Raw genomic sequence first — 27595 nt, 5'->3', positions numbered from 1 at the left:
TGTATCGCCAGACTCACAGAATGGCTGGATGAACGGGAACAAGGTAAATATCGATTGTTTTGCTCGAGGGGAGGTGGAAAATGAGCGTATTTCCAAAAATGGCGGAATATCCCTTTAAGGTTTTTTCAGGTAAGTCATTTAATATTGTTTCTATAAGAAGACAAATTTAGCACTATCACAAAAGCATCCTTTTTTTATCATGCCTTAATCCCTACAACCTATGCACTGAGCAATGTCAGTCAAGGTCAAAAATAGTAAACAAGGTTACATAACCAAAATCAATACCCAACTGAACCAGATCCACCATCAGCTTCAGAGTGGGAAAAATCAACCACCATGAATAATTGAAACTGGTTTAGCAGCATGCAACCGATCCCTTTTCTTTTATCTGATAAATATTTAAAAACCTAAACATTCCACATATTCCACACTACATATCTACTTAACATACAGTGGTAGTTTTAGCACAGATCCAAATAAGTGTGTCATTGTTAAAATGAGGCCACTAACAAATGCATGTCCAAAATAGATAACAATCATCAAATCAATATTAGCAATTAAAAAAAATAAAAATAATTAAAATATGTATTAATGATAAAGCTGTGAATAGGACAGCTTAGCTTTGAGAGAGAAGTCTGCACACTCCTTGGTCATTTCTATTCTTACTTTATTTTCTCATGTTTGGCTTATGAATTAATGATGTTTTCGACCTACTGGTTTTCCTCAGATTCACTACTGTTACTGCTCGAGTAGTGAGTCTGAGGAAGACAAGTAGATCGAGACGTTCATTCATAAGTCAAACACGAGAAAATAAAGTAAGAAAAGAAATTACCAAGGAGTGTGCAGACTTCTCTTTTCGAGCATTTTAAGTTTTCTGTCCAGCACCTGGGATGTGCACAAAGACTCTCTAAATAGGACAACTGAAGACTCTAATATCTCCATGTCAGACTAATGTTAGAAATGAATGGTGTCCATGGTAAGGGCATGCACAGGAGAGAGTTTATCTTTACTGTACCCTCTGAGAGTCCTACACACAGAGGGCTTATTCTAAACGTGGCCAGAGCTGAATGGGTCGTGTTGAGCGGAGAGTAACTGGTTGCCTACTCTCCAGCAGCCATGAGAAGTGCTTGCCTTGTGCACATCCAGTGAAGCAGGGGCCAAGCCTATCCAACCTCTCACCCCACCCCCAACCAACACAGCCCTGTCCTGAGCGCTCTGAGGTGAATTCAGTTTTTTCCCCCCCCAAGGAATAAATAATATCCCAACCAACCTGCGATCTGCACCGAACCGTCGTCCCCCAACAGAATGTTCCCCGCTTTCACGTCCCTGTGGATACACACACACACACACACACACACACACACACACACACACACACACACACACACACACACACACACACACACACACACACACGCATACACACACATAACACAGGGAGAAAGAGAAACTCTGGGTGACCCACTGCGGATTGGGGCACCATCGATTCCATCTGTCAGCATCCATTAGGACTGACTAGAGTCACAACCCAGCACACCCCTGAGGGATGTCGATGGTTCAGGCCTTTCCGGTCCGTGACATCCACAGAGGTTCATTCATGACCTCCCAGTTACGGGTTTCTGGTCTTACAATCAATGCCATTGAGTGAATCCCTCAAATCATTGCTCTACATGGATGGATAGATTTTTTTCTGTGCAACATACATCCTGTGATAGTTGTGAACATAGTCAACATACAAAGTGATGTCAACAAAAACAGTGTTTACAACTCTTACATACAGTATACTGTATGGCAACTTTTCAATCTACAGTAGTAGTGAAATAGTGTGATTTGACCAGAGTGTGTAAATGCTGGGTATGATAGTATGAGAGAGTTCTACCTGTGAATCTGTCCATTTCTGTGCAGATAGTCAAGGCCTTCTAAAACTTCTTTTAAAATGGTGGCTATTGTGGGTTCGTCCAGGACTCCGTTGTTGTGCTCTCCTTGGTTGACTGTGTGCTTTATGATGTCCAGCACTGACCCTGCACAAGTTCAGATGGACACAGGCTCATCAAATGACCGTCAACGTACCAAATGCAGGGATTTGCAGCCAAAAACTCTACTCTCAAATCAGAGAGCCAACATGATCACAGACCTGTATGCTGCTTTGTGAATATCGACTCAACTGGCAACATTCAAACTTACCTCCACTGAGAAGCTTCATGACTAACCAAAGCTCATCCTTCACAACAAACGAAGTGTAGTAGGACACGATATTTGGATGGCTACACTGGCTCATTGCTTGAATTTCTTTCTGTGATAAAGCAAGAAAAGGGAGGCAGAGGGGAAATGGCATCTCAATAATGTAACCTTGAACAAACAAACAAAACAAACCAAAAAGCAAAACACATGCTAGGTATTGTTTAACACCTCCTGAAGAGCATGGGGTCTAGCCTGGGGCAGTGTGACTAGAGCAAGCCATTCTGGATCAGCCCTGCTGCCTGTTTAATCACACATTTCCCCTCCCAGGGTGCACTCATGTGCACAACTGTCCCCACATTAATCATCCAGATCCCTCTCCGACCCTCATGCTAGACCCCTACAAAGTGGATCAATGAGAAACAGCTTAATCCTGGGAGGGCGTAAGGCTGGCGTGGAGGTGGGGTGGTGTGGTGTGGGTGTGGGTGGAGGGCTGGGTGGTATCTGTCTGGCCAAAAACACGACAGGAGGGAGAAAAATAGCCCATATTTATAACTCACTCACCAACAACTCATCCATGCTGGTCTGGCATTTCTCGAGGTTGATCCTCTTGATGGCGACACGCTCCTGCCGTGGGATGCAGAGGGCGGCCTGCACTACGGCCGTGGCCCCACTTCCTGAAAGACGGGAGGGGGGGAAAAAAAGAATCGAAAAATGCCTGCGTGGACTTTTCAAAACCCACACACTCACGCTGTCAGATCTGGTTTAAAGGTCAAGTATATGGATTTTCAGAATAATTGCATAATAATGATGGTGAATAAGGATACTGTTTACAAGAACACCAAAAACATCAGTCGTAAATAATCAAATTGATTTTGTGTTTAGCAGGCCTACCGACATTGTTTCTCTAAAACGAAGTTGCACAGACAGTCCTATCAGTTTGATCTGAATGACCCATTTGCACACCATCATTCATCTGCTTAGCAGAATATAATAATTGCCTTCAAGACCAATCCATGGGAAGCAATAACACTGAACACATGTCATTACAGTGTTACAAACAACAAAATAGACGCACAAGTGCGCTGATAAGAACACTAACGTATGTGACATGTACCATATACAATGCCAAGTGCTTGTAGGAGATAAGGATGAGGAGAGACCTGACCACACACTAGTGCTGATTATGAGCGCTGCGGTGGTTGAGTGCTGCACTGTAAAGGGCCACTATAGTGCCGAACTGCTTATCAGCAGTCAAATGCCAAAGACTTGTGGGTCTTCTTCGCACCCAACTCCTCTACTTGTTGTGAGAAAAAGTTACAACTGTTTTATAGGCCAGCCTTCAGGGACATGGGCAAGCGGTAGACCTAATTGCTTCACAGACTTAAAACACGCAAAGGATACACTGATTGATATTAAATCCACATTTATGATACATTAAATTATTAGAGCAGCATGCGAACTGCAGTAGAACCAACAGAGGGCGTACATAATATGATCAATATAAAGAAGGTACCAATAGCAGTTAAGAAAATTGACAGGCGTGAGTAGTGAGCGGCAGATATCGCTGGTTTCGCGATTTCAGCAAGGAAATCATGACTCTAGCAATAGAGCTATGAATATTAGCACATCCTTTTATTCGCTCACATACAATACCATTTTAGCGTCTTTTATAAGGACATAGTCCATTTTCCCTTGTAGTATCACCGAAGCAGCATGGACTATACGGCAGGTGGCAGCTGAACGGCGAGAGCGATATCTAAGCTTAAACTTCAGAGGGAAATGTCACTATTCTATTAACAACGGTGCCAAAAGCGGGGACGCAACACCCCAGCTCTCTAGTCTGGCCCGAAAATATTTTTTCAGACTATCAATTACATTCCATGACAATGATAGACCAATTGGCTGTGGATGAATGTCATGTCAAAGCATCTTTCAGTTAAAAATAATCACACGCAGTGCGCCTTGGAACAATATGACAGTCGCCGTTATGCGGTTGCGCGCTAAAATGAACATTTATAGTCACAGTACATGTCGTAAAGGAACATTTACTCAGCACATGCATGCGAAATATTGCGGTGTCTCACATCCGCATTGCAAAGCACTAGCTTTGTACGACAACATCGGCTGTTGCACATGAAAAAGCCGGTAGGCCCTCATCGTCATTCACAATTGACAAGATCTTAAGCCAACAGAGAAGGCTAATTCATAAACAATGTAGCCATTAAAGCCGCAACTAACCTATAACCTCCTGCAGCTGGTAAGACTCCTTGATAATTGGCCAGCTCGTTGTCGGCACTGGTTGCGGATGGTGGCCAAGAGCCGGAGGATCGCCTTGCTCCGCCATGATGCTGTCTGTGCAGCTGGGCTACTTAGCTTAGCTGGTTGACAGTTCTCAGCGCTGTAGAAAGCGGCCCTCACCTCCTGACAAAAAAAGTGTGTCTGCTTCTGATAATAGCCTACCGCTAGCAATGCACCCATCCGCTAAGTAGCCTAAGTGGCATTTTGACACGACTAACAGAAATATTTTCAAGGATTAAGGTAGATACGTTGCTTAGGCTACGTTATGCATAGGCTATTTTATGCCAAATGTAGTCTACAGAATATAGATATTAGAAATAGAATAATTTGGTCAAAATAATTAGAGATAAACTGACAGTGATTGTTGCGTTCATTAATAGGGAGTCTTAGATTAATTTGCTAATCCAGTTATTTGCAGAAAGGCGGTTTAGGTTTAGAGCGTTTAATCTTCTCAAGTGTAGTTTAGGCCACTTAAATACACACTTAATTCCAGTATTTCGGCGCATATTGTTTCGGTAGCCTATAGGCTACGTATTTTTATGTTGTACAGTCAGTGTGTTAATTTTGGCTACACAAATACTGTATCCAAACTTTAAAACATGATTTGGCCTTTCATCGGACTATGCCATCTCGGGAAAAAATTTTTTATGTGGCCTGTGGTATTCTGAGACAACGTGACATCACAAGTCATGTCATGCAGTTTACTCTGGTCTATGCCTGTATTCAGGGAGCGCATAGCGTTGGTCAATGTTGGCCGGTAGATGGCGCCAGTAGGCCATCGTATTCAGAGATTGTATTCTCTACTGGAAACTATTGGAAATAGCCTATGTTATGTGGAGATTTTCAAAAAGAACGGAACAAGATCAGTTGTCATAAAGTTTGCTGCAATTAAATCTTTCCACCAAATTAAAATGTTCCACTGAATTATTTTGTTAGTGTCTGTGATGAGGTGTAGCCTATGAGATGAGTGACTTGACTGTAACCATGAGCATATGCCTATATGAGCACATTTGTGTGCGAAAAAGTGAAAGTGTGAAACGTCAACCACGGCTGAGGCTAGCCAAATCAACGCAATATGTTTAGCTGGTGTCAAGGTCTTGTAAGACCTGCTTTGAAGAACATTTAGATAGAAAAAAAATCAAAATATGAAAAAAAAAAAAAAAAAATAGGTTGCACTTGAGGAAAGTTGACTTCTGCAAACAACATCAAAGCCTTCTTTTCACATAATAGGTTGACATATTCACTAGCCTATAGGCCTACTCGTGTGAGGATTACAAAGATAACGAGAACGCGATCCAACATCGGACTACGGGTCATTTTCATCAAACAGGCAACAAGAGTAGGCCTAACGTGTCGACCTGCTCATCAGCATCACTGTGGCTGCCAAAAGTGTTACAATTACTAATTTGCAACTACAGTATCAATGTGTAGGCCTTTAAATGGCTGTTAGATGAATGACACATACGCGGACCAATCATACGCTGAAAAGCGAAGTTCACTTCCTTACATTGGAAAACGCGAGAGCGACCAAATAAACGGGCGGTGCATAAACTGATTCCATCATCACACTGAAAGCTGCAAAGATCTGCCGTCGGAGCAACATAGGCTACAGCCCAGCATCGGCTGTCAATAGCACCTTGTGTAACTTATTAAAACAGGCCGACTGGCAGGCTGTCGAGCACCATGGCTGGTATTTTGGTGTGGTTTTGGAACGAGAGATTCTGGCTCCCCCATAATGTAACCTGGGCTGACTTAAAAAACACAGACGAGTTAACCTTCCCGCAAGCTGAGGACCTGTATCTGGCATGCCCTTTAGCATTCTGCATCTTCATGATCCGGCTGGTATTTGAAAGGTATGTGTATGAAACCTGTCGTCCCTGTGATGAAGTAATTCAAATTTCAAGTCTAGAAGTGTATCTCATTCAACATCTCGTTCATCTTCGCTGCAATCGATTAACGTTGAGGATTTCCTGGACGAGCCGCTCACCTCGCGTTATGGGAAGACTGTCAGAAAGAAATTTTATTAGGAGCCATTTTCTTCATCGACAATTCATCAGCTTGAAATTCAAACAATTGTTTTGCAGTGCTTACCTTGTATACAGTCTTTTATTAACGTTATGAATGTGATGGATATAATTCATAAGTTACAGTTGGCCTGTAGCCTCTTGGATGTTGCATCCGTCACCAAGAGGCGGAAAACTCCAGTTTGTCTTGTCTTATCTTGCATTATCTGTTTCAGTAATTGTTCCTTGCATTGTAATATACACGTTTTCAGAACAACCAATGAAGAACTGTGGATATCAGGACAAAGTGTTGGCTACTCCTCTTTGTTGGTCTAGCATTTAGGCTACAGATCAGTCTGAAACTATTTAGACTTTGAGATATGCAAGCCACAACATTTACACATTTTTAACCCTCTAAACAGTGAACAAAATGCCTAGGCTACTGTAACTCTTGTTAAAGCGGGCTACTCTGAGAACTGACCTTGTGCAAAACGCTGGATTCTTCATCGTGCTATTGCAGTAGGCAGGAATAGAACATCAAAACATCAGGAGCCAATGCTCTTGTCATGAAAATGCATTACTTTGTACAGGTCATCAAAGCAGCCACATGCTCATGTCATATTAGTTCTTGAACAGTAACTGCACAGGAGCGGTCTGGTTTGATCCCCTGAGACAGCTTTTACTCTGTGAAAACTTAGCAATATCTCTAACTTGTTCTGATGATTTGCATCTACAGCATGACCAAACACAGACTTTGTGTTCTGAGCACAGATCTTTCAATTACTGGCACCACTGTGCAGGAGCAAGAACCCTGGAAGTCAGCACGCTGCATCTTAGAGGAGGCCTAGCTGGAATGGAGGGCTTGTGTAATGCCCCAGGCCTTGAGGGGGATTGGGGGAGGGTTGTAGGGTAATAAGAATATTTTCTGCTGCAACCTTCATCCAGAACCACTTCATGTTAACGGCCTAAGCTGAATTGAGTTAGTCTTCTATTGATCTAACTGTAGTTTCTCCTCATTGCCTCTGGGTGTGGAAGGACAATCATGCACACTGGTACAGTAGATCAGGGTAATTAATAGGCCTATTCAGGGCAGCACTAGAGTGGTCCTGAGAATGGTTGGTTGAAATGAGTGGTCGAAGCATGACATGTTAAAATACTCATCATACAATTTAGGCCAATATGCACCAAGATAGAGAGGACGTGTGGATATTTGGACATAGTTAGATTCTGAATTCGGATCTAATAGGGAACTTCATGGGTAGGATCATGATAAAAAAATGTAAAAAAAAAAAAAAAAAGCAGCAAGAAGGGTTTCTTGAGCACTTTATATTCAACCATATAAGAATGTGCTTTAAAGTTGAACTGCAGTGGGACAGCATATTAAACCTAGTGAGGGATGAAACAGATCCCTAGTTCACCTGTCTTTTTGTCTGGGCTGATAAAACTATTTCTCCTCTCTCTACTCTCTCTCTCTCCCTCTCTCCTCTCTCTCACTCTCACTCTCTCGCTCTCTCTCTCTCTCTCTCTCCCTCTCTCTCTCTCGTAAAGTCACCTAAGGCTGCAGGATGTAGCACACAGATGGCATCCCCACCTGATTTGTAGGGCAGTTTGTGAATTCCACTGCTATCGCTCCCCCACCGTAGCAGTGTGTCTGTGGCGGCGTGAGAGCACTCGAGCGGCTTGTTCAGTGCGCGGAGCACCGGCCCTGCAGAGGCGTGCGTTCTTGTCCTTTCCGCCGGTTCCTCCCACAGTACACATGTTCTGAGCCGGCGCTCTGCCGCAGCAGCAGTTAGTCTCCCGTTGCCGTCTCCTGCTGTGGTTCAGAAGTTAGAGTCGAGAGAGACGAAGGCAAGAATACAGGTCAGATACAGAGAGATTTATTTCAGGCTTTGTTGCCAGTGACGCTCTTGATAGAATGCTTACCACATGAGTATCAGTATGATACATGAGGGGTTTTTTTTTTGTTGGCTGACCAAACAGGCTTCATTAACATGTTTGTATTAAGCCCACAGCCAGATGGAGGATATGATTCTTCTCAGAAGCGATGTGATAATGAAACTGTCCTGTTTGTTTGCGCAGTATTCAGTGACCCAGTGTGCAGAGTCAGAGAACCAGCATATGTTGTAGAGCAATGGCCAGAGATGACAGCTTTTCAGGCAACTTTTTTTTGGTTGTGTTGTGTTTAAGTTGTACTGTGAATGTCAAGCCCAGTGTATTTTATCATCCAGAGATAAAAGACTCCAGCTTGTGTCATCTCTGCTAGGGTAAGACAAGGTTGAGCCATTCATTTGGCCTCAGACCCAGAGATGTTTATCGTGTCTGTCTTCGAGCCCTCGGTCTAATAAAGATGTAGAACAACATGTCATCTGTATTGTGTCTTGATCTAGATAATGCGGTTAAGTTCTCCCCCCTCAGTGAAGAGATACTGACAGGATGGCGAGAGAGATAACAAAAAACTGTTAGTTCTCAAGAATGAGTGGCACTTTTCCTTTCCTGGAAATGACACTCTCATTAGCCACTGTGAAAGGACAACATTCATAAGGTTTTCTGTGTGGGCCTACTGATCAATCTATCTACCCTAACCTGATAAAGAATGCATTTCTCACTGCAGGTTCATTGCGAGACCATGTGCCCTGGGTATGAAAATCCAAGCCAACGGACCACAGAAGGCCCAGCCCAATGCCATCCTGGAGAAGGTCTTCACTGCCATCACCAAGGTGAGGTGTCTAGCCACAGAGATGTGAAGAATGTCAGTTTCAAAAGCAAGGTCTTCAATTCATCAGAGATGAATTCAACATTCATGCAAGACCAGTCCCCCCCCCCCCTCTCACACACACACACACACACACACACACACACACACACACAGAGCGTTAATGAGGACTGTGTGAATGACTGAACAGTGAACAGTGGGACCCAAGAAAAACAGGGACGGCTGGATCTCCTCCCTTTTATCTGTGCCTTCGTCTGCTGACGCACAGCCGCGGCTATTTTTGGCCCCCACTCAGAACCAAGTTTCCTTGACAAATGTTGAGCGCGGCGGCGGCGACGACAGCACCCAGCAGGAGCGGACAGGAGGAGGTGGGAGCCGCTCACCTCCTCGGCTGAAGGAGGCCGAGCGAGCGGCACAGCGCCCCTGGAGAGGAGGCTGCTCGGGCCCTGTTGCTCTCACCTGGGTGTCCGTGTGAGGGGCTTCTGTTCTGAACTGGGCGTCATGTTACGGTGTCGTTGTACGCGCTCACTTACACTAGAGCCATGTAAACACATTAAAGATGACAAAATGAATATTGACCCCACTGAGACTGACATGGTGCCCTGAGACATCAGGTATAAGGGTTAATGTGGCTATTTTATTCAGTCAGTTTTGACCTAATTTCTGTCATTCGGTTTTGAATTGTATTTTTGTCTTGTCTTCTTTTGTCTTTTACCTCTCTCCTCCCACCCCACCCCACCCTCCTGCAGCACCCAGATGAGAAGAGGCTAGAGGGGCTGTCCAAGCAGCTGGACTGGAACGTGCGGACCATTCAGCACTGGTTCCGGCAGCGGCGCAACCAGGAGAAGCCCAGCACCCTGGCCCGCTTCTGTGAGAGCATGTGAGAGAGCCTCTTCTTATTTCCACAAAACCCCATCCCACCCCTCATCATGAAAACACATCAGCCCATGTGATAGATTCGGTTGCAATCTGAGGTGACTGATGCTGAAGGAACGTATTTGGTTAAGAGCCTATGCCGTTCCCGCTTGCTAAGTTTGATTGAGTGTGCATATCACTTGGACCTAAGAACGGGTTTGTCGATTTGAAAGCCTCATTTATTTCTGCATATCAAGGAGGGCTGAAGGGAAACAATCGATACAGTTCAGCGTCTTGTATTTTGGCAAGTATCAAATGACAAGTATCGACTTTCATTATTTAATTACATATATCTTAAATACATATGGATGTTCACCAGGGAAATAAAATGCATTGCTTTTACAGTTTCCCAAAGGTGTAAAACAAAGGTGTAGATTTACAAAGAGGGAAAAAAAACAATCTGTCATTTTTTTCTCTCAGGGTCTTGCAAGGCAGAAGATTAATGAATTGCGGTATTATCTTACCGGAAAAGTAAGCTTGGCTCATGGCTAAACAATCAGATTAGTCTGAAGTATTGAAGAGTAAAGTCATCAGCCCACTAATGACACCCAGCTCTAAAACCAAACGGGCCCAGTGTACCATCCCCTGTGCTGGGGACTGAGAGCAGTGGTGTGCCCCCGTGTCCATCTCTCATCCTCCCAGACTGCACGTCACAGAGGCAGGCACTGGAGCATTCACAGAGCCAGTTCCCCCAGCACAGGCGGCACTCGGACTGTTTGGTCTTACTGAAACAGTAAAATAGTGAAATGGTTCAGAGATTGGGAAATATAGGCACTTTTTTCGGTAACTCAAATCTGCATGTGTGTTTTTTTAAAAGGTCACTTTCAAAGACGCTTTATCGTGCACAGTGGCAGTAGTTCCGATTCAAATTTGCATCGGAAAATAGCAGCAAAACTGACCAAGGTTCAGTCAGTGCATATGTACCACCAAGTCATTTGGCATCCTGCAAGTCTGGTGTGTGTGTGTGTGTGTGTTTTACACAGTAACTGTTAACTTGCATACACGTGTAAGCTTAAACACGAATGGGAAAATAAGAAAGAAAGAAAAAAAAAAGCCCTGTCTCTGCAGCTTAGCCGTCAACATTCCTGGGAGCGCGAGTGGGCGGCGGTGGTTTGCGGAGGCTGCCTGGGAGGCCTCCAGCGTCCATCCCCAGTGGGGAGACTGACCGAGTTAGTCTGGGGATTAGTCACTGTACCAACTGGTGCTGTGGATGATGGCGCGCAGTCCTAGAGGATGTGAGGCTTTTCAGGAAGAATGCACTTCTCAGACAATGATGATGGCGTTCCCGTTTTTCGACTTGATTTATTGGTTCAGCGGTTTCATGCCCGGCGTTTATTTTCGTTCGGGCTGTTTTGGTTGCACAGTTGTGTAGTCTGGAAGTCACAAAGTCAGAAATACAAAGGAGGCTTGTTTTTCTAGCCACTGGACAAGTCATTTCTGCAGTGTGCGGCCTCTGGCTGTGTGGCACCACATAAAGGTCAGATTCAGCCTGAAAAACTCCAGAGCAATGCTCAGGCCATAAACAGCACAGCGCTGCAGTATGTCACTCACTACGCGCCTCTGCACAGATTTAGGACTTTTATAAACTTCTCATTAACTTGCCCAGAGTGCCAGCCAGGCTCCAAACCCGTCGCCCGAATTCCGCCGCCAGTGTCACTCTGGGAGAAAGGCTGCGGCCCAAAACCTCCCCAAAATAGCCCCCTTGTGTCGCGGCGAATCAGATGTCGCCGGGCTCCGTGTGCCGTTTGACAGATAACGGCGGAACAATGGGACGACTGTGACACCGCTTGGTCCCCAGGTCCCGCCGGCTCGCGCCAATCTCCCCGAATAAGCCCCGCCGCGCGGCCCTCGTCGGTAATCCCCGGTAATGAATGCGTTCTGCCCCACAGCTGCACGTGTCGGATGGGATGAGGATGACGCCGGCGACCCGAGAGTTTCTTCCTCTTTGTATTATTATTTTGTAATGTATTTATTTATTTATTTTTTGCGGGGGAAAGTGCGAAGGACTCGCGTGGTTGGCTCATTTCACGACGCTAACAGAGGGGGTAGTGAAGCCAGACCCTTGTTGGCTGTGGAGCGGTGGGGGCTGTGAGATGGCGGCCAGAGCCACTTATTTCCCAACCTATTTTATCAGGGATGTCTGCCAGCTCTATTCCCCCGTGTCAGGCAGGGTTTGTCTGCGAGTCTGCGGTGATCTTACCCCTGTTCCTCCGCTCTTTGCTGTCTTATTTTTAGGCAGAAAAAGCTCCCTGAAGAATGCTGAATATAAATCCACTTGTGCTTTGAAGTGTCAAGGGCACAATTTTTTTCTTGCTTGGTGGAAATCTGGGAAGTCTTCAAACTCCTTGTACACCCAAAAAGTCCTATCAGAATGCTATGGTATTAAAGTGATTTTTTCCAGGGCAAAAAGTTGACTTAACAAGTTTGAAGTAAGGGGCCCGAAGAATATGAATGACGCCACTGCATGTTCAGCTTCACTGCACATGATAGAATGGTGCATGCACAGCTGATATTGATGTGACAAACAAAAAAACTGGAGAAAGGCAGTTCAGTGTCTTCCACCAAGAAACCTCCTCTCTGTTGGTCTCCACTGTGCTGCTGCTGCACTGGCTAACTGAATACACAGAACACGCAGGGGAAGAATGGATTTCTCTGACCACCCACCTAACATAAGTAATATTTTGAGTCACCATAGAAACACCATATAACGTTTGCATTCCACAGCGTGCACGGCTGGTGTTGCTCGCAGTATTGGCTGACTTCTCTCTCTCTCTCTCCCTCTCTCTCTCTCACCCTCTCTCTCTCTCAACCTCTCTCACACACCCTCTCACTCACTCTCTCTCTCTCTCTCACCCTCTCTCTCTCTCTATCTCACCCTCTCTCTCACACACTCTCTCTCTCTCTCGCTCTCTCTCACTCGTCCATCTCCTGATCTAACTCTGCTGCAGTGATTCACCTCAGTGAAGGAGCAGCAGCTGGTGATTTATTCATGGGCGTCTCTCTCCCCTTTTTCGCCCGCTTCATGTTCGTTATTGGACTCTAATTAAAGCTCTATCGCCGATTCATTCCCCCTAGCCTCTCTCCGGCTCCTTTGATCGCCCTCGAGTCCTCAACCTCAGTTTTCCCACACCCCTGTGTCTGACCGACTCCGGCAGCCCTTTCATAAATCGCTGAGGTCGTCTGAAGCGGAAAGCAGTTTAAGGGCCTGGGGGATTGGCCGTTCAGCACAAGCCATGTCTGTGCGCAAACAAATTTTGCAGTCGGTGTAATGGGCGTCGGGAGTTATGGTGATTGTATTAATAGTTCCGTTGTGACAGGCCACCAAACACTCACAACTCTCCCAGGCAGCCCCCCTTAGCTCACCAGTTGCTCAGCAACTAACCCAATCTAGCGGCGGGTGAGGATGTTGGCAGCGCTCGTTGCCTTGCTGTGGCACAGACAAGACGGTGGCATTATCCGTACAGCACCTGGGCAGCAGACTGGCCAGACTCGCCCTGCTCCCATCGGCCGGTCTGTTTTATGAAAGGTCAGAATCGATTTAGCCCGACATGACAAATGTGAGTCCCCTCCAAAGCTGTTGTGGACCTATCTGAGACACGGGATCACTGGGAGGGCCGTCGAGAATAAGCCTTTGGCGGGGGACAAAGAAGTCTGTTTTTTTACATAATAGTGTGGGTTGTGAGCTGCAGTGAAAGCTAGAGGTGAAGGTTCGGCCATGTTTTTGTGTGTGTGTGTGTGTGTGTGTGTGTGTGTGTGTGTGTCTCTCTCTCTCTCTCTCTCTCTTTCTTTCTCTCTCTCTCTCTCTCTCTCTGCCACCACAGCACAGCACATCTGAAACACTCACTTCTACTGTAGATGATCAGACACGAGAGAGAGAGAGAGAGAGAGAGAGAGAGAGAGAGAGAGAGAGAGAGAGAGAGAGAGAGAGAGAGAGAGAGAGAGAGAGAGAGAGAGAGAGAGAGAGAGAGAGAGAGAGAGAGAGAGAGAGAGAGAGAGAGAGAGAGAGAGAGAGAGAGAGAGAGAGAGAGAGAGAGAGAGAGAGAGAGAGAGAGAGAGAGAGAGAGAGGAGAGAGAGAGTCTGAATCTGTGTGTGAATGTGTGTGATCTCGCCGCCACAGTGATTTACCACAGAGTAAATGGAGCCGTCCTGTTTGATCAGGCACTGCTTTCCCCTTCACCTCATCTGCACGTCAACCAAGCGCTGACTGAAGTCTCTTCCTCTTTGCGTTATTCATGGTGTGTCAACACGAGGCTGGGAACTGGTTATGGGGGGGACCCTTTCCAATGGCACTCTGAGTCTGGTGTGAAGCGTCCAGGGGGTGGGTGCTGGAAGGTGTGTGTGTGTGTGTGTGTGTGTGTGTGTGTGTGTGTGTGTGTGTGTGTGTGTGAAGGCGACAGCAGGGCGTCTGCGGTGTGTTAGGGCTGGGCTGTGTAATGTGTCGGGGCAGGAGCAGGGGTCTGGCTGGCACCGCTGAGCTGGGGGCACTGGTTCTCATCTCCGCTCATGCCAGCTGGGAGTCACCCTCTGTACAGCGGGCTACATACAGGGTACTGCCATGAGTAGAGGGAACATGTTGTTCGTCCAGTGTGTGAGTAGGAGACCGGGCAGCGTGTGTGTACTGTATGTGTGTGTGTTTGTTGTATGTAGTGTATGTGTGTTGTGGATAGGGTATGAGCTTGTGTGGGTGAGGGGGCCGTGAGGTTGGTGTGTGTGTGTGTGTGTGTGTGTGTGTGTGTGTGATGTGCGCGGGTCTCTGGGGAGTTATGTAATTCCCAGGGCAGGAGTTGGCAGAGCCCCTGCTGTGTGCCAGGCACTGATGCGGTGGCATCTGGACCCTTTGTGACTCACTCAGCCGGCCAGCAAGACAGAGGGCACCTCAAGCTACCGTCGCAGCACTGGCCACTTCACACACACACACACACACACACACACACACACACACACACACACACACAGGTGGTCAACTAATCAGCATATTAAATCATGAGACAAAAGAACTGAAGCAGCTCTGACCACAAATTGTTCCCAGATAAAAAGCCATGTTTTCGCTAACGCTTTTCTATTTTCTGAAAACATCCCTTTATGGTGCACTGTAACACAATACGTCAGCTTTGTACCCTTTCATTCAGTGGCCTTTTCAAAAGGGAACATTGGCAACTAGACTTTGGCTGAATGAGTAATGTCCTCGTCCTGGTGTTTGTCAAAGTGCCCGGTAGGTTAAGAGAAGACGCCTGTGTGTGGATGGAAGATCTGAGGCTGTTGGTCCGCTGCTCCTCTGCAAACACACTGCTGAACCGTGTGACTCAGAGGATTGAAGTGCACTGAGGGCCCGTGTGTGTGTGTGTCGTGGCCATTTCTCAGGTTTCACAGCCGAGACCGAAAGAGAGAGCGAGAGAGAGAGCGAGAGAGAGAGCGAGAGAGAGAGAGAGACAGAGAGAGAGAGCGCAGAGCAGAAGTGCTGCACTGTAGCACAGACCAGCGGAGTGGGAGTTCCATGACTGATGCGTACACTGTGACATCCTAACACTCAATCACCGACTGAAATCACACAGTCGTGGAGACACCACCAGTGACATCATGGCCATTTCATTTGGATGGCGCCACTGATCTATAAAGTAGTCTTTTATTTCATACCATCAGTGGATGCTTCAAATCAGCCCAATCCTTCCACTGAATACGCCATTATGAGTTTGTATATATTGGAATCTATCATGTATATATTTTTTGTTTGTTTATTTAGGAGACTTTAGACAAACAAAATGTGCTGCTGATTGCCACCGTGCAGCCGCCAGGAGATGCTTTCTGACTGTGCTATTTCCAAAATTATGGTTTTATACGGTGAGAGGGAGTGTGCACTTTGGGAACCAGAAATGATTGATCTGACAGCTATCTCTGTCTGTCCTCAGGTGGAGATTCACATTTTACCTCTACATATTCACCTATGGAGTCCGCTTTCTTAAAAAGGTAAGTCTAAAAAGCCCAATACTGTACGTGATGAGTGTATTACAGGCTGTTTTGAAGCATAGAACCATGCATATATTTATGTCCTTCAGTGTGTACATAATACGCCTTCCATATTTTTGAGCATATGTTTTGGTTCAGCTTCAAAGTCTTTGTGTTGACATACCATAGTGCGCATGGCGAATTTCTAACTAAGATATGGTGAACCAGAGTCTGTGATATTTATCTAATGCTTTTGCGCATCGTCTGTTGTATGTCTGTGTTGTCATAACAGTGTAGTGTCATAACAGCGTAATGTCACCCCAGCTGTCTTGCCAGAGCTGTGTCCATTTATTGAACTAGGCTTGCACTGAGAAATGTCAGCCAAAGCCCTTTGTGCACAGTCCTGTGTGTGTGTATACTCCAGTGGGGCTGGTAGAAGTGGCGCTGCTCCTGCTGACGTGTATAGTGGCCGCCGTGGCGTGTGAAATATGGTAATGGTGAGGTGATATTTTTCGGCGGCGAGATTGATCGGGGCCAGAGAGCCGTAATCATGGGAGACGTCGAGGGGGCCCGGCTCCTTCATTGGAAGCATCTTGCATGACGAAGCACTTTTGCGAATGAGTTGAGCGGGTAGCTGTCAGTGGCAGCTCTCTCGTGGGACTCATTAATAGTAGCAGGCCTGGAGGAGGGGGAGGTGTGTGTGTGTGTGTGTGTGTGTGTGTGTGTGTGTGTGTGTGTGTGTGTGTGTGTGTGTGTGTGTGTGTGTGTGTGTGTGTGTGTGTGTGTGTGTGTGTGTGTGTGTGTGTGTGTGTGTGTGTGTGTGTGTGTGTGTGTGTGTGTGTGTGTGTGTGTGTGTGTGTGTGTGTGTGTGTGGAGAGTCTGCACAGCGGTGGTACGAGGCTCCCTGCCATGCCTCACACCGGCCCGGTCCTGCCCTGCTCTGCATAGAGGAGTGCAGAAGCACAGTGGCAGTCCTGTCTAGAGCAACTCTAGCGACTGCCTCCATGTAGGAGCTCCCGCTCTGATGCGTGCTGGTCTGTTTGTTAGGGTCTGTTCAATGCAAGGATACTCATGCCCACTCAGGGATAGTGTCTTCTATTTAATATACTCAACATGGTGTTGCCACCAGTTTACATTCTCAGGGTATCAGCCAGACTGCTCTGGGTGTGCAGTTGAAGCACTATGTTCGCGGAGCGTAAAATTAGTTTCATAAGAACTGGTCTAATTTCCTGGGATGTAGGCTCCAGTATCACCTCTGGTGTAGCTAGTTGCACTGATTATAGTGGAAGCTAATTGTTGCCGCATATGCTTTGGCAAACTGACCGCTTCAGTTACGTGCGTGTACCTCGTGTAGCCTCCCTGTAAGTGTTCTCAAGTGAACATCAGTGATGTGTCCTGAGTGGCATGCAGTATGTGACTGTTGTGTGGCTGGAGAAGAGCTGCCTGGCCTCTGTTCTCTCTATGTGTGTCTCTGATGTGGGCCATGAGGAGCTATAGCAGGTAGTTCAAGGAGACTCACACAGAGCAGCCACGGCTGTGTTCTGAGCCCCGGAGCTAGATGAGCTGGCAGCTCATTAGGTGATTTTTATGTAGTTTTCAATCTCAGTGATGGTTAAACAGACCACACACACACACACACACACACACACACACACACACACACACACACACACACACACACACACACACACATTACAGTGCTCCATTTAGTCTTTTCAGGGTGTGTTGTCTCTGTGGAGTCAAAGCACAGACACACACACACACAGTACTTTTTACAGCAGTGCTCCAACTTCTTATAATATCAAGTAATCAGCCCTCATTCACAATGGACAGTTTTTCATTGCATTTGCACAGTTGTTCATAGATCTGAATTGACAGCAGTAAAAATAGACATGTTCTTTCACATCAGTGTTTTTTTTTTGTCTTCTGACATTTTGTCTCTAGTCTCAGTTATTTTTGGTGGTGTTCTTTTCTGTTGTGTGTAGGAGGTGTGGTATTTTTGTAGTTCTTGTTGTAATATAGCATAGGTACAGTGCAATCCTACACACCTTCACAGACGTCGAATTACTCACTGTTCCCCAGGCTCTTCTGAATCGGCGAGCACCTCCAAATCCCCCCCAGTGACTAATTGCTGTTAGTGGAAGTCGTTGTGAGCCCCTGCCGTCTCCAGCTGTTCAGTAATGCCCTGCTCCTGTTCTCTGTCTCCCCAGGCCCCATGGCTGTGGAACACTAGAGAGTGCTGGTACAACTACCCGTATCAGGTGAGCACAGCAGCAGCCCCTTTTCTGCTCTCTTTCACTTCAGACTGAATGAAAACGGAGTAGTGATCATTCGGAGCCTCAGTAACCATGTATTATAAATGTTTACACTTGCTGGCGGTAGACGAGCCAGTTCAGCGCCGGAGATGTGGTTGTTTTTGTTTTGTATTGAGCCAGACACGGCTTATTTGCTCCGGCCGTCCCCCGGCATATCTGGCGGTGTGTGATAGGGAAGTGGGTGTTATTTGTTCTCTCGCTCACTGTTGTCCTCTTGTGTTCCAGGCTCTCACGGTAGACCTGCACTACTACTACACGCTGCAGCTCTCCTTCTACCTGTCCCTGCTCTTCTCACAGTTTACAGACATCAGGAGAAAGGTAGGCAAACAACAAGGCAACGCAACACGCACCATGGTTTCCTTTTAGACATGCTCCAGACTTGCGTGGGTTCGATCCTAGGTTTAGTGATGGTGGTGGCCGTGGTGGCCCCGTCGACACAAATTGAGCTAACGAAAGCAAACGATCGATATCTTGTTTTTCTCTGCAAGAGGTTGAGTTCTATGTTGATGGTAGCAGTGGTGGTTTCAACACATCTTGATGTAGGCAGGTTGGTGTATGTGTGTCGGGGTTGTTTTATGTGATGAAATGACTGATGTTTATCATCCGCCCACAACGCTCCACTTCTGCTCGTGTTAGAGTCTGTCCTGCACTTACCATCCATGCGATTTGGACAAGCAAATGGCCTGTTGGAGATGAAGCTGGCGTGTTGTTTAAGACTGAAGTAAGAGGTCCTGGACTCTGTAGCTGGGTTGGTTTGCACATTGGGTTAATGGTGCGTTTGGCTGCGATTGCGCTGATGCAGTGTAATATCCATAATTTGATGTCCACTCTCATCTTGCAGTGAATTGGATTTTTTTTTCAAGCCAGCTAATTCATAGATGGCCGCTTAGCAGCCTTGACCTGGCCAGGAGGGTTTTTTTTTCATAAATAACTCTCATTTATCCCCAGTTCTCAGTTATGCTTTGAAAGTGTCGCAAACCAAATATACACAGTGTGTGTGTGCTTTCCTCAAGAGAATTGTCTAGTATGGGAAAGGTTACTCGCTGTCTAGCTAGACATCATCTGATTTCCTTCTATAATGCAGCTTTCTGTGTGCTTGCTTTTGATGCGCATCACTCACCACATAAAGGTTACACACAGATGCAAGTCTTGACTGATCAAGCACCACACTGCAAGAGCCGTAAGACCCAGTGTAGACGGAGAGGGAATGCCGAATCTTCAGCCTGCTCTTGTGCGCATGACTGCATCTCGTGCTCTCCGTGGTGAGACGCACGCCGCCGCGTCTAGGCTGACCTGACTCCAGTCTGCCCCTCGGAGGCTCGGAGGCCTACAGCGTGCATGCACCCTCATCAGCATCTGCATCTGTTTTGTCATCACCTCTCCACCTCTCTCTCTCTCTCTCTCTCTCTCTCTCTCTCTCTCTCTCTCTCTCTCTCTCTCTCTCTCTCTCTCTCTCTCTCTCTCTCTCTCTCTCTCTCTCTCTCTCTCTCTCTCTCTCTCTCTCTCTCTCTTGTTCTCTCTTCAATTTGGATCTCTATCTCTCTCTCACTTTCTTCTTCTTTCTCTTCTCTCTAGAGCAGCCTTGGCCATGCGAACCACATGGTTGCCACGTGGTTGCTGTTATCGCTTGACTTTGATCTGATGGCCCTTGTGCGCTCTCATTGGTCTTTGATGACTGTTGGCATGATTTTGTGTCTGTTTGTTTGTTTGTTTGTTTGTTTGTTTGTTTTCTTCTCTCCTTTCAGTTCTGTCATGCACAAAAACACCACGCATTGAGGAAGGTCTTCCACACCCCCCTGCCAAAGCTCCAGTATGTTCCCCCCTCCGCTCTCTCTCTTGCCTCGCTTCCATTCCAGAGCTCACACATTGCCAGTCTTCCTCCTCATCCTCCTCCTTCTCCTCCTCTTCCTCCTCCTCCTCCTCTTCCACATTATCATCTTCCTGCTTCCGGGCTAGCCTTGTACTGCCTGCTCTGCGCTGGGCCTCCACAGTCCCATGATGCAACAGGAGAGCATCCACTCTGGTGTCACCTGTGTTCATCCCCAGCAGCAGTAGCACAGTGGCCAGACTAGCGGGGCTTTGCTGTGTAGACATCTGCACTGTTTATGTAGCATGACAGAGTAGTGGCTACTGTTAATACAGTACGTGCACATGTGTTTGCTTGTTCCTGGGGTACTGAATAATTATTGCTTTACTCTCTTATGCAGGATTGTGATCCCACTTAATAAAGTAGTAATCGTACATCAAGCCATTAATCTTTCACATTATGTGTGTTAGGTATGTTATGCTTGTTTTACCAGTGTCTGTACAGTTCTAAGTGTTCTATTCCGTGTGTGAAGTTGTGTCTGGTGTTGAGCGATGTGTCCATGTCAGGTAGTGTGAGAGTGAGCAGTGTGTCCCATGTGTGGTGTGTGTGTGTGTGCACATGCTCACTGCTCTGCTTCCTCCGCAGGACTTCCTGCTCATGTTCATGCACCACCTGGCCACCATCGCGCTCCTCACCTTCTCCTACGTCAACAACATGGTGCGGGTCGGCACGCTGGTCATGTGTCTCCACGATGCCGCAGACGTGCTCCTGGAGGTGGGCACACACACACACACACACACACACACACACACATGCACATCCTCACACGCCTCCTTCACCTCAGACATTTGTCAAACTGAGTTGGGCAAACTTGTGAAAGTAAAACGAATCTCACCTTAGCCAACTCCAAAAGATTTTGCCATTGGCATTTCCGTATCATATTGGGTTCAGGTGAGATAGCAAATGTTCAGCATGCATTAGATTCCTCAGATGCATTGTGCTATTTCATTTGGTAATGTTTCATGTGGCTGTGATTGCCAGTTGGAATTGCAGTTACACGGCAAATGTGAAAGGGTGTGTTTATCTTTTGCAGGCAGCTAAAATGGCCAATTATGCCAAATGTCAGAAGCTCTGCAACCTGCTGTTTGTCATGTTTTCGTTGGTCTTCATGAGTTCCAGGCTCGGCATATTCCCTGTCTGGTAAGCACAACTCTCTCTCTCTCTGGCTCCTCGCTTTGTCTTCTGTCCCGAGCTTACTCTCACACTCTCACTCAAGTAGGCTACTCACGCTCACTCACTCACACTCACTCACACTCATTCCCTTAATCTCTCACTCACGCACACTCATTCTCTTACTTTCTCACGCATTCTCTTCCCCTCTCACTCATTCACACTCATTCCTTTACTCTCTCACTTCACACACAGACCCACAGTCTTGTTCCTCTGTCACATTTCTCGTTTTTCATCTCCAGTGGCTTTTTCTCTGCACTATTTCTGTCTGCTGTGGCTCATTGTTCATTTTCTTCCATTGTTCTTCAGTTCCCTGTGCTCTCTCTGTCTCTCTCTCTCTGTCTCTCTCTCTCTCTCTCTCTGTCTGTCCCCCCCCTCCCTCCCTCCCTCTCTCTCCCCTCCTGTCCTCTCTGTGGTGCAGTGTGCAGGAAGTGGAGCTGTCTGTCAGGGCCAAGTGCTGTGGCCGGGCCGTGACAGACGCTTAACAGCACAGACAGGCTCGGCGGGGCGTCTCTGTGCTGAGAGCCACAGGACGTGAGCGTAGCGCGCCGCGCCGCTCATCCACTCCTGCACGGCCCCCGGCTCCCGCGCCAGTCCCAAACACAACGAAACCGATACTCGCTGTAATTGGCGCCGGCTCCTCAATCACATCCACTTTCTGACCGCCACCCGCTTCTCAAAAGGGGGCCAGTTGCCATAGATACGAGAGCAGCACAAACCGACGAGAAAAGATGGAAGCGGTTTTAATGGCTGTGTCTTCGTGTAATGTCTGTGTGATGACTTCCCTCGTAGTGAGACGATGAAAAGACATGCCTGCAATAGTGACAGATCTCTTTCTTGCCTCCTGATTGGTCAGCACTGAGTGCTCGCAAGGCTTTTGTACTGTGTCTCCATCTTTCCAATGTATGCCTGCACTTAAGACAGTCTTGCCGCTGTAGAGAGATTCTGGTTGTTCAATAACATGGCTCATCTGTACCCATTAAAATGGTAATTGGACCCAGATGACAATGCCGTGTACGGTGCCAGTCAAGTGATGAGAGTGAAGATGTTTACCCGGCCTTGAGAGACCTTGTAGTTAGAGGAAGGCCGCCTTCTGTAGCTGAACACTCCGGCATTTCACACACACCCCCCTTCTCAACCTGAGGTGTCTCACGGCTGTCTGATACTTCTTTATTTTCTCTTGCTCGCCAGCGGATGTGTCATTGCAGTATCCCTGTTGCCATGGTTTCTGTATCTGATTTTGCAAGAGAGTTTGCCTCCTCTCTGAGCTCCTCATGTCCTCGATAGTTCATGTTTAGCCCTCTTCCAGCCTCCTACTAAATCATCACCAAGTCCAGAGGAACACCTGAGGACTGGCCTGTCAAGGTGTATGTCTCACTCAAAGCACAAAAGTGAGATGTCACTCTGTGTACGTGTACGTGTACAACACTTCATAAACCTCAGGTACACCCCTCAGAAGAGTGCTGTGGAGGGGGCATGTGGTTTGGACCCCACATGCCTGAAGAGAGGCCTCCGTCTGGGGCAGATGAGTTGTAGCTTGGGGGCCGAGATGCCGCTAATGTTCTGACCTAGATCTCGCTCGTCTTCCAGCGGTCCAGACTGCTCCGCTGGTGCTGTGTGTGTGTGTGTGTGTGTGTGTGTGTGTGTGTGTGTGTGAGAGAGAGAGAGAGAGTGTGTTTGCCTGTCTGTGTCTGGGTCTGAGCACTTAGCCTGCCATCCCAGCGTCTCCTCGGCTGCGCTCCTCTCCCCTCGTTTCCTCAGATTAGCATTCCCTTCCTCCTCCCGTCTCGCCCCGGAATGACACGCCGGCGCGAGTGTCTCAGGTGCGATTACGGTCATGGAGCGAGACTCGGATTTTAATCACAATATCCTTAGACCTCTGCAAATCAGGAGAGGTTCTTGACCGGTAGCGGCGGAGAACACCGTTTGCATGCTAAACCTCATCACTGGTGTCCTCTATCAGGAGGAAAGGCCAACTAAGGCTGTTTTCACTGGGGGGCACAGACTGGTAGCGTGGCATCATGGCGAGGCAGGGCGGATAATCAGATGCGCCATGCCCGGCACGACTCTCTCCGCGTATCGCTTTTATGCCAGACTCACCACGTCCAGGGCCGGCATGGCCTCGGAGGCTGAGCCGCCTGGGTCTCGGGCATCTTCCCCCGCACCTTGAACGGGCTCAGCCTTCTCAATAATGCATGCGGCAGAAGATTCATGGAGGTCATACAAATGCTGTCAGAGTTCTTGAGGGGGAGTTGAGATGAGCTCTTCACTAAAGCTGACAATGGCAGCGCGCACTTGGCTTGTTAAATCACTCTCTCAGTGTAGCTCCTTCAGTCCATCACTCGTGCAGGATTTAATGAAAAATCTTGTATGCAGACATACACACACACACACACACACACACACACACACACACACACACACACACACACACACACACACATTCACTCATATTCACTCACATTCACTCACATTCACTCATACACACACACACACACACATTCACTCATATTCACTCACATTCACTCACATTCACTCACATTCACTCACACACACTCATACACACACACACACACACGTATACCCCATTCTTTGTCTCATCCCTCACCCCATGACTGAGTGCGTCTCTCTGCGTGGCTCCGTGTGCAGGGTCCTGAACAGCACGCTGTTTGAGAGCTGGGAGATGGTGGGGCCGTTCCCGTCCTGGTGGCTCTTCAACCTGCTGCTGCTGCTGCTGCAGGCGCTGCACACCTTCTGGTCCTACCTCATAGTGAGGATCGCCTGCCGGGCCATCTCCAGGGGCAAGGTAAGGACAAGGCCCTGACCCTCCTCCTCCTCCTCCTCCACCTCCTTCTCCTCCTTCTCCTCCTCCTCCTGCTCCTCCTCCTCCTCCTCCTCCTAAATGGTATGCCATTACAACTATCTCTCCGAGTTCTCTCATCTTGGCCACATGTGGAACACATTTGGTAGTAGTTTACCCAAGGCCGCGCACAGACATCAGAGGAGCTGGGATTCTAGCCCGGAGTTGGGGTGCCTGTGGTCTCATGTGTGTCAACATTTGAGTCTGGGCACAATGGTGAAATGTGGATTAAGCATGGATTATAGGGTCATAGACATTTGACATTTTAAACCAATACAAATGCCATTGTAAGCCTGTGTTTGTGCCTGGGGTTGAATTTCTCTGAAAAATAGTGAGCGTACTGAGAGTTTTTTTTGTAGTTTGTCTTCCTTAGTCAACTAAGCTTTTGGGGGATAAGCCACTCATTTTTCTGCTTTCTCACTCTTCTCATCCTGCTGTGCTCTATGCTGAATCTGATGTATATATTTATGCACATCACGCATCTGAAAGCCTCATGTACTCCAGAGCCTGCAGGGTTGATAGAAGGAGGCACATGCAGGCATCCATTTCTGACATCCATTCCAGAGTAAATAGCTCTTGTGTTGACATTGCCTCTCTCTGTCCCATGTGCTGACCTGTTCATCTCTAAGGCTGGGAAATGGAATCCTTTACATGTAAGTGAACCAGAATGCAAATAAACTTCTAAGTGGTAGATAGAGGGGTTATTGGGTCTTGTTGGAAAAATAGCCATTTTGGTGCATGGTGCCTTTTATGACGGTAATCTATACTTGTCCAGCATTGCCCAGAATTACAGCTTTGGTGCAGACAAATTCTTCATTTAGATGTAATTTTATGATACACATTTCATGATAACAAGTAAATGTGACTTACATAAGCTAAGCCTAGTGAAGTGCTCCACACCTAATCCTTCCTGGAGCACAGTATTTTGAGTCATGCGCATAATTAGCATGCACCGGACAAGAGCACTCTGATGACATGACGTGGCCTCTCTGCCCGTTAGGTGTCAAAGGATGACCGCAGCGACATCGAGTCCAGCTCGGACGAGGACGACGCGGCGCCACCTCCGCCCCACAAGCACCACAGCAGCTCCTCGAACGGCACCAACGGAGCCCACGGTACCAACGGGTACCTGTCGGGCACGCCCTGCCACGACGACCACTGACCCGCCCGCAGTCAGACACTCCTGGGCGCTGGGGCACCTCGGGGCCCTGCAGTGCTCCTGATGACCTTTGCGTGTGAATACATGAACAACATTGCCTGTCTGGTACTGGAAGCTCTTCATAAAGATATGTGAATGCAGTTTGTTTGTTTTTTTTCTTTCTTTCTTTTTTTGCTATGATTTCATTTGTTTTGCTCTCTTCTCCTTTATCTGCTCTTCTTTATTCTCTCTTTTGATTATTTCGCGTTGAAGGGGCTTGGTTCTCCCTGCGTTCTTGTGCACCTGATTATAACAGTGGGATTTAAAAAAAAAAAAAAATCATTGCACTATTGTTGGTACCGCCCACTTTTTCACTAGCCAGCGAATGAAAGCATTCCACTTTTATCATACGAAGCATGCTGCTGTGTAGTGTGGAATTATGGGAAGAAGTTGATCTTGCATCAGTGTCTTTGTATTTATTTATTTTTATATATGTGTATATACTGTTTTTTTTTTTTTGGGGCTTTTAAGTCATTTTGCTGTCAGTGTTTCAAAAGTGGCGCAGTCGTGATATCCACAGCATCCACTGTGCTGTTCACCTGTCCATCAAAGTGTGAACTCGTTCAGTAGGAGTCTTGTCCCTGGCTGCACACCGTAGAAACTGGATTGGCCTGGAATGCCCGAGCGCCCTTTTGCTAGATCAGCCGCACTGTTCCTCTTACTCGCCATAGACATGATGATGTGTTGACACTTGACAGACCACCACAGGACGATATACAAACACACACGCTCCACCAGTATGCTGTAAATGAGAAAATCAGTAACAGTGATATGTGTGTGTGTGTGTGTGTGTGTGAAGTTATTACAACAATATTATGTTATTTGTCTACTATCCAGTTGTAATCGAATGCAAGTCACTTCATAGTGTGTCCCCTAACAACTTTTGCTGAGCAAGTCTACATTGGAGCCCTGTGGTTCTGCTATAGCCTACTGAATTGCATTATTTAGTTTGTTAAAATCCAATGCAGGTACTAGATCGTCCTAGTGGGATAAGTATTTAAGCCATGCTAGCCCCGCCATGAGGTTTAGATTCATCGAGCTCTCATGAGCTGAATTGTAATTGTATGCTGGAGATGCAGACTGTTCTTATACAAGTCAGTGCATTGAGCACTTCCATAGGGTGGTGTATCTCATTTAAAAAATGATTTGCACAGCTCTTCTATCTGGTCATACTTCTGCTTGGTTAATGCTACATGTGAGGAGAAGCCAGAGAGGACGGAAGTGATGACTCCTGCCAGAACAGTTATTGTGATTCAGAGTCTGTTTGCATGAGGGTACTCATTTAATCACGTATTACAATTCTAGCTGTTGAATTAAAATCTCTCTTAAGTTGATCATGGGGTGTATGCATATATTTGGCAAACTACAACTTCTACAGGCCCGGGTGTGATGTCAGATAAGAATATAATGATGGTGTGCCTCACTTGCGGTTTGCTTTTAGGATGAATTTAATGAGGAAACAGTCATGTCTGTTGCCTGTTTTTTTATGTTTGCCAGGACAGGTTTGTTGTGAAAGCTTCAGTTAGTGCTTGTGATTTGAAACAGAAAGGTTCTTCCACAGATAGATTCAGTATTGCTGCATATCTGAGGTCCCCCCAGCAGTTTGTCCAGTGGGAAGCTGCTATTGAATGCCCTACACACAGACACACACACACACACACACACACACACACACTTTATGCACTTTTGCCAGTGCAGAGGCGACTCACGTGGTTTACAATGATGTCAAAAATGTTCACAGTATTTTAGAGGGCAGAATTTGTCTGCCTTTATGAAAAACAGTGGAAATATAAAAATGTTAGAGACAATGAAAAAGTGTTGCCATGAATTTTGAATAAACATGACAAATCCCAGCACAATGAATCTTTTGTGTGCTTTGTGTCTTCTTTTATCTCAGTAATTGCGCTTTAGTCCTAGCCATGGAAAAAAAGACCAGAATTTAGCTCTGACATCCCCTACTGAATGTTTAGAGCTGTGTGTGAATACACTGTCACTCTGCACTGCACCAGTTAATGGGCTATTTTCCACTCATTGAAATGACACACCATTATTCTGCTTGAGCTGTTCCCGGGCTTTATTGGCCCACTCTCCAGCCTATCAGGGAAATGACAGGCAGACAAGGAGACCTGGC

At 46.8% G+C, this 27595-nt stretch overlaps 2 protein-coding genes across 3 annotated transcripts in view; one reads left to right on the top strand and one right to left on the bottom strand.

Moving 5' to 3' along the window:
* The window catches only part of stk39 (serine threonine kinase 39), a 28859-nt gene extending 24280 nt beyond the window's left edge, over window positions 1–4579 (bottom strand). Inside the window, exons 1-5 of one of the 2 annotated variants that reach the window (XM_062533977.1) lie at window positions 4420–4579; window positions 2743–2855; window positions 2185–2293; window positions 1880–2021; window positions 1271–1326 (exon numbers count right to left, since the gene is read on the bottom strand). In XM_062533977.1, the coding sequence (XP_062389961.1) occupies window positions 1271–1326; window positions 1880–2021; window positions 2185–2293; window positions 2743–2855; window positions 4420–4525 (526 nt within the window). In that variant the 5' untranslated portion in view covers window positions 4526–4579. The remainder of the gene's footprint in view (window positions 1–1270; window positions 1327–1879; window positions 2022–2184; window positions 2294–2742; window positions 2856–4419) is intronic. The other variant, XM_062533978.1, reaches the window with a different exon arrangement.
* A 1470-nt stretch (window positions 4580–6049) lies between these two features.
* cers6 (ceramide synthase 6) lies at window positions 6050–27311 on the top strand. Its single transcript, XM_062533980.1, has 11 exons — window positions 6050–6332; window positions 9094–9199; window positions 9945–10075; window positions 16018–16075; window positions 18265–18315; window positions 18595–18687; window positions 20822–20950; window positions 21270–21376; window positions 24056–24212; window positions 24896–24919; window positions 25267–27311. The coding sequence occupies exons 1-11, from the start codon at window positions 6163–6165 to the stop codon at window positions 25426–25428; spliced, it is 1188 nt and encodes a 395-aa protein (XP_062389964.1). The 5' UTR covers window positions 6050–6162; the 3' UTR covers window positions 25429–27311.
* The last annotated feature ends 284 nt before the right edge of the window (window positions 27312–27595 follow it).

The sequence above is a fragment of the Sardina pilchardus genome, chromosome 4, assembly GCF_963854185.1.
Source record: "Sardina pilchardus chromosome 4, fSarPil1.1, whole genome shotgun sequence".
NCBI classification, from domain to species: Eukaryota; Metazoa; Chordata; class Actinopteri; order Clupeiformes; family Clupeidae; genus Sardina; species Sardina pilchardus.
Note: the sequence above shows the minus strand (reverse complement) of the source record. Positions and strands in the feature narration are given on the sequence as shown.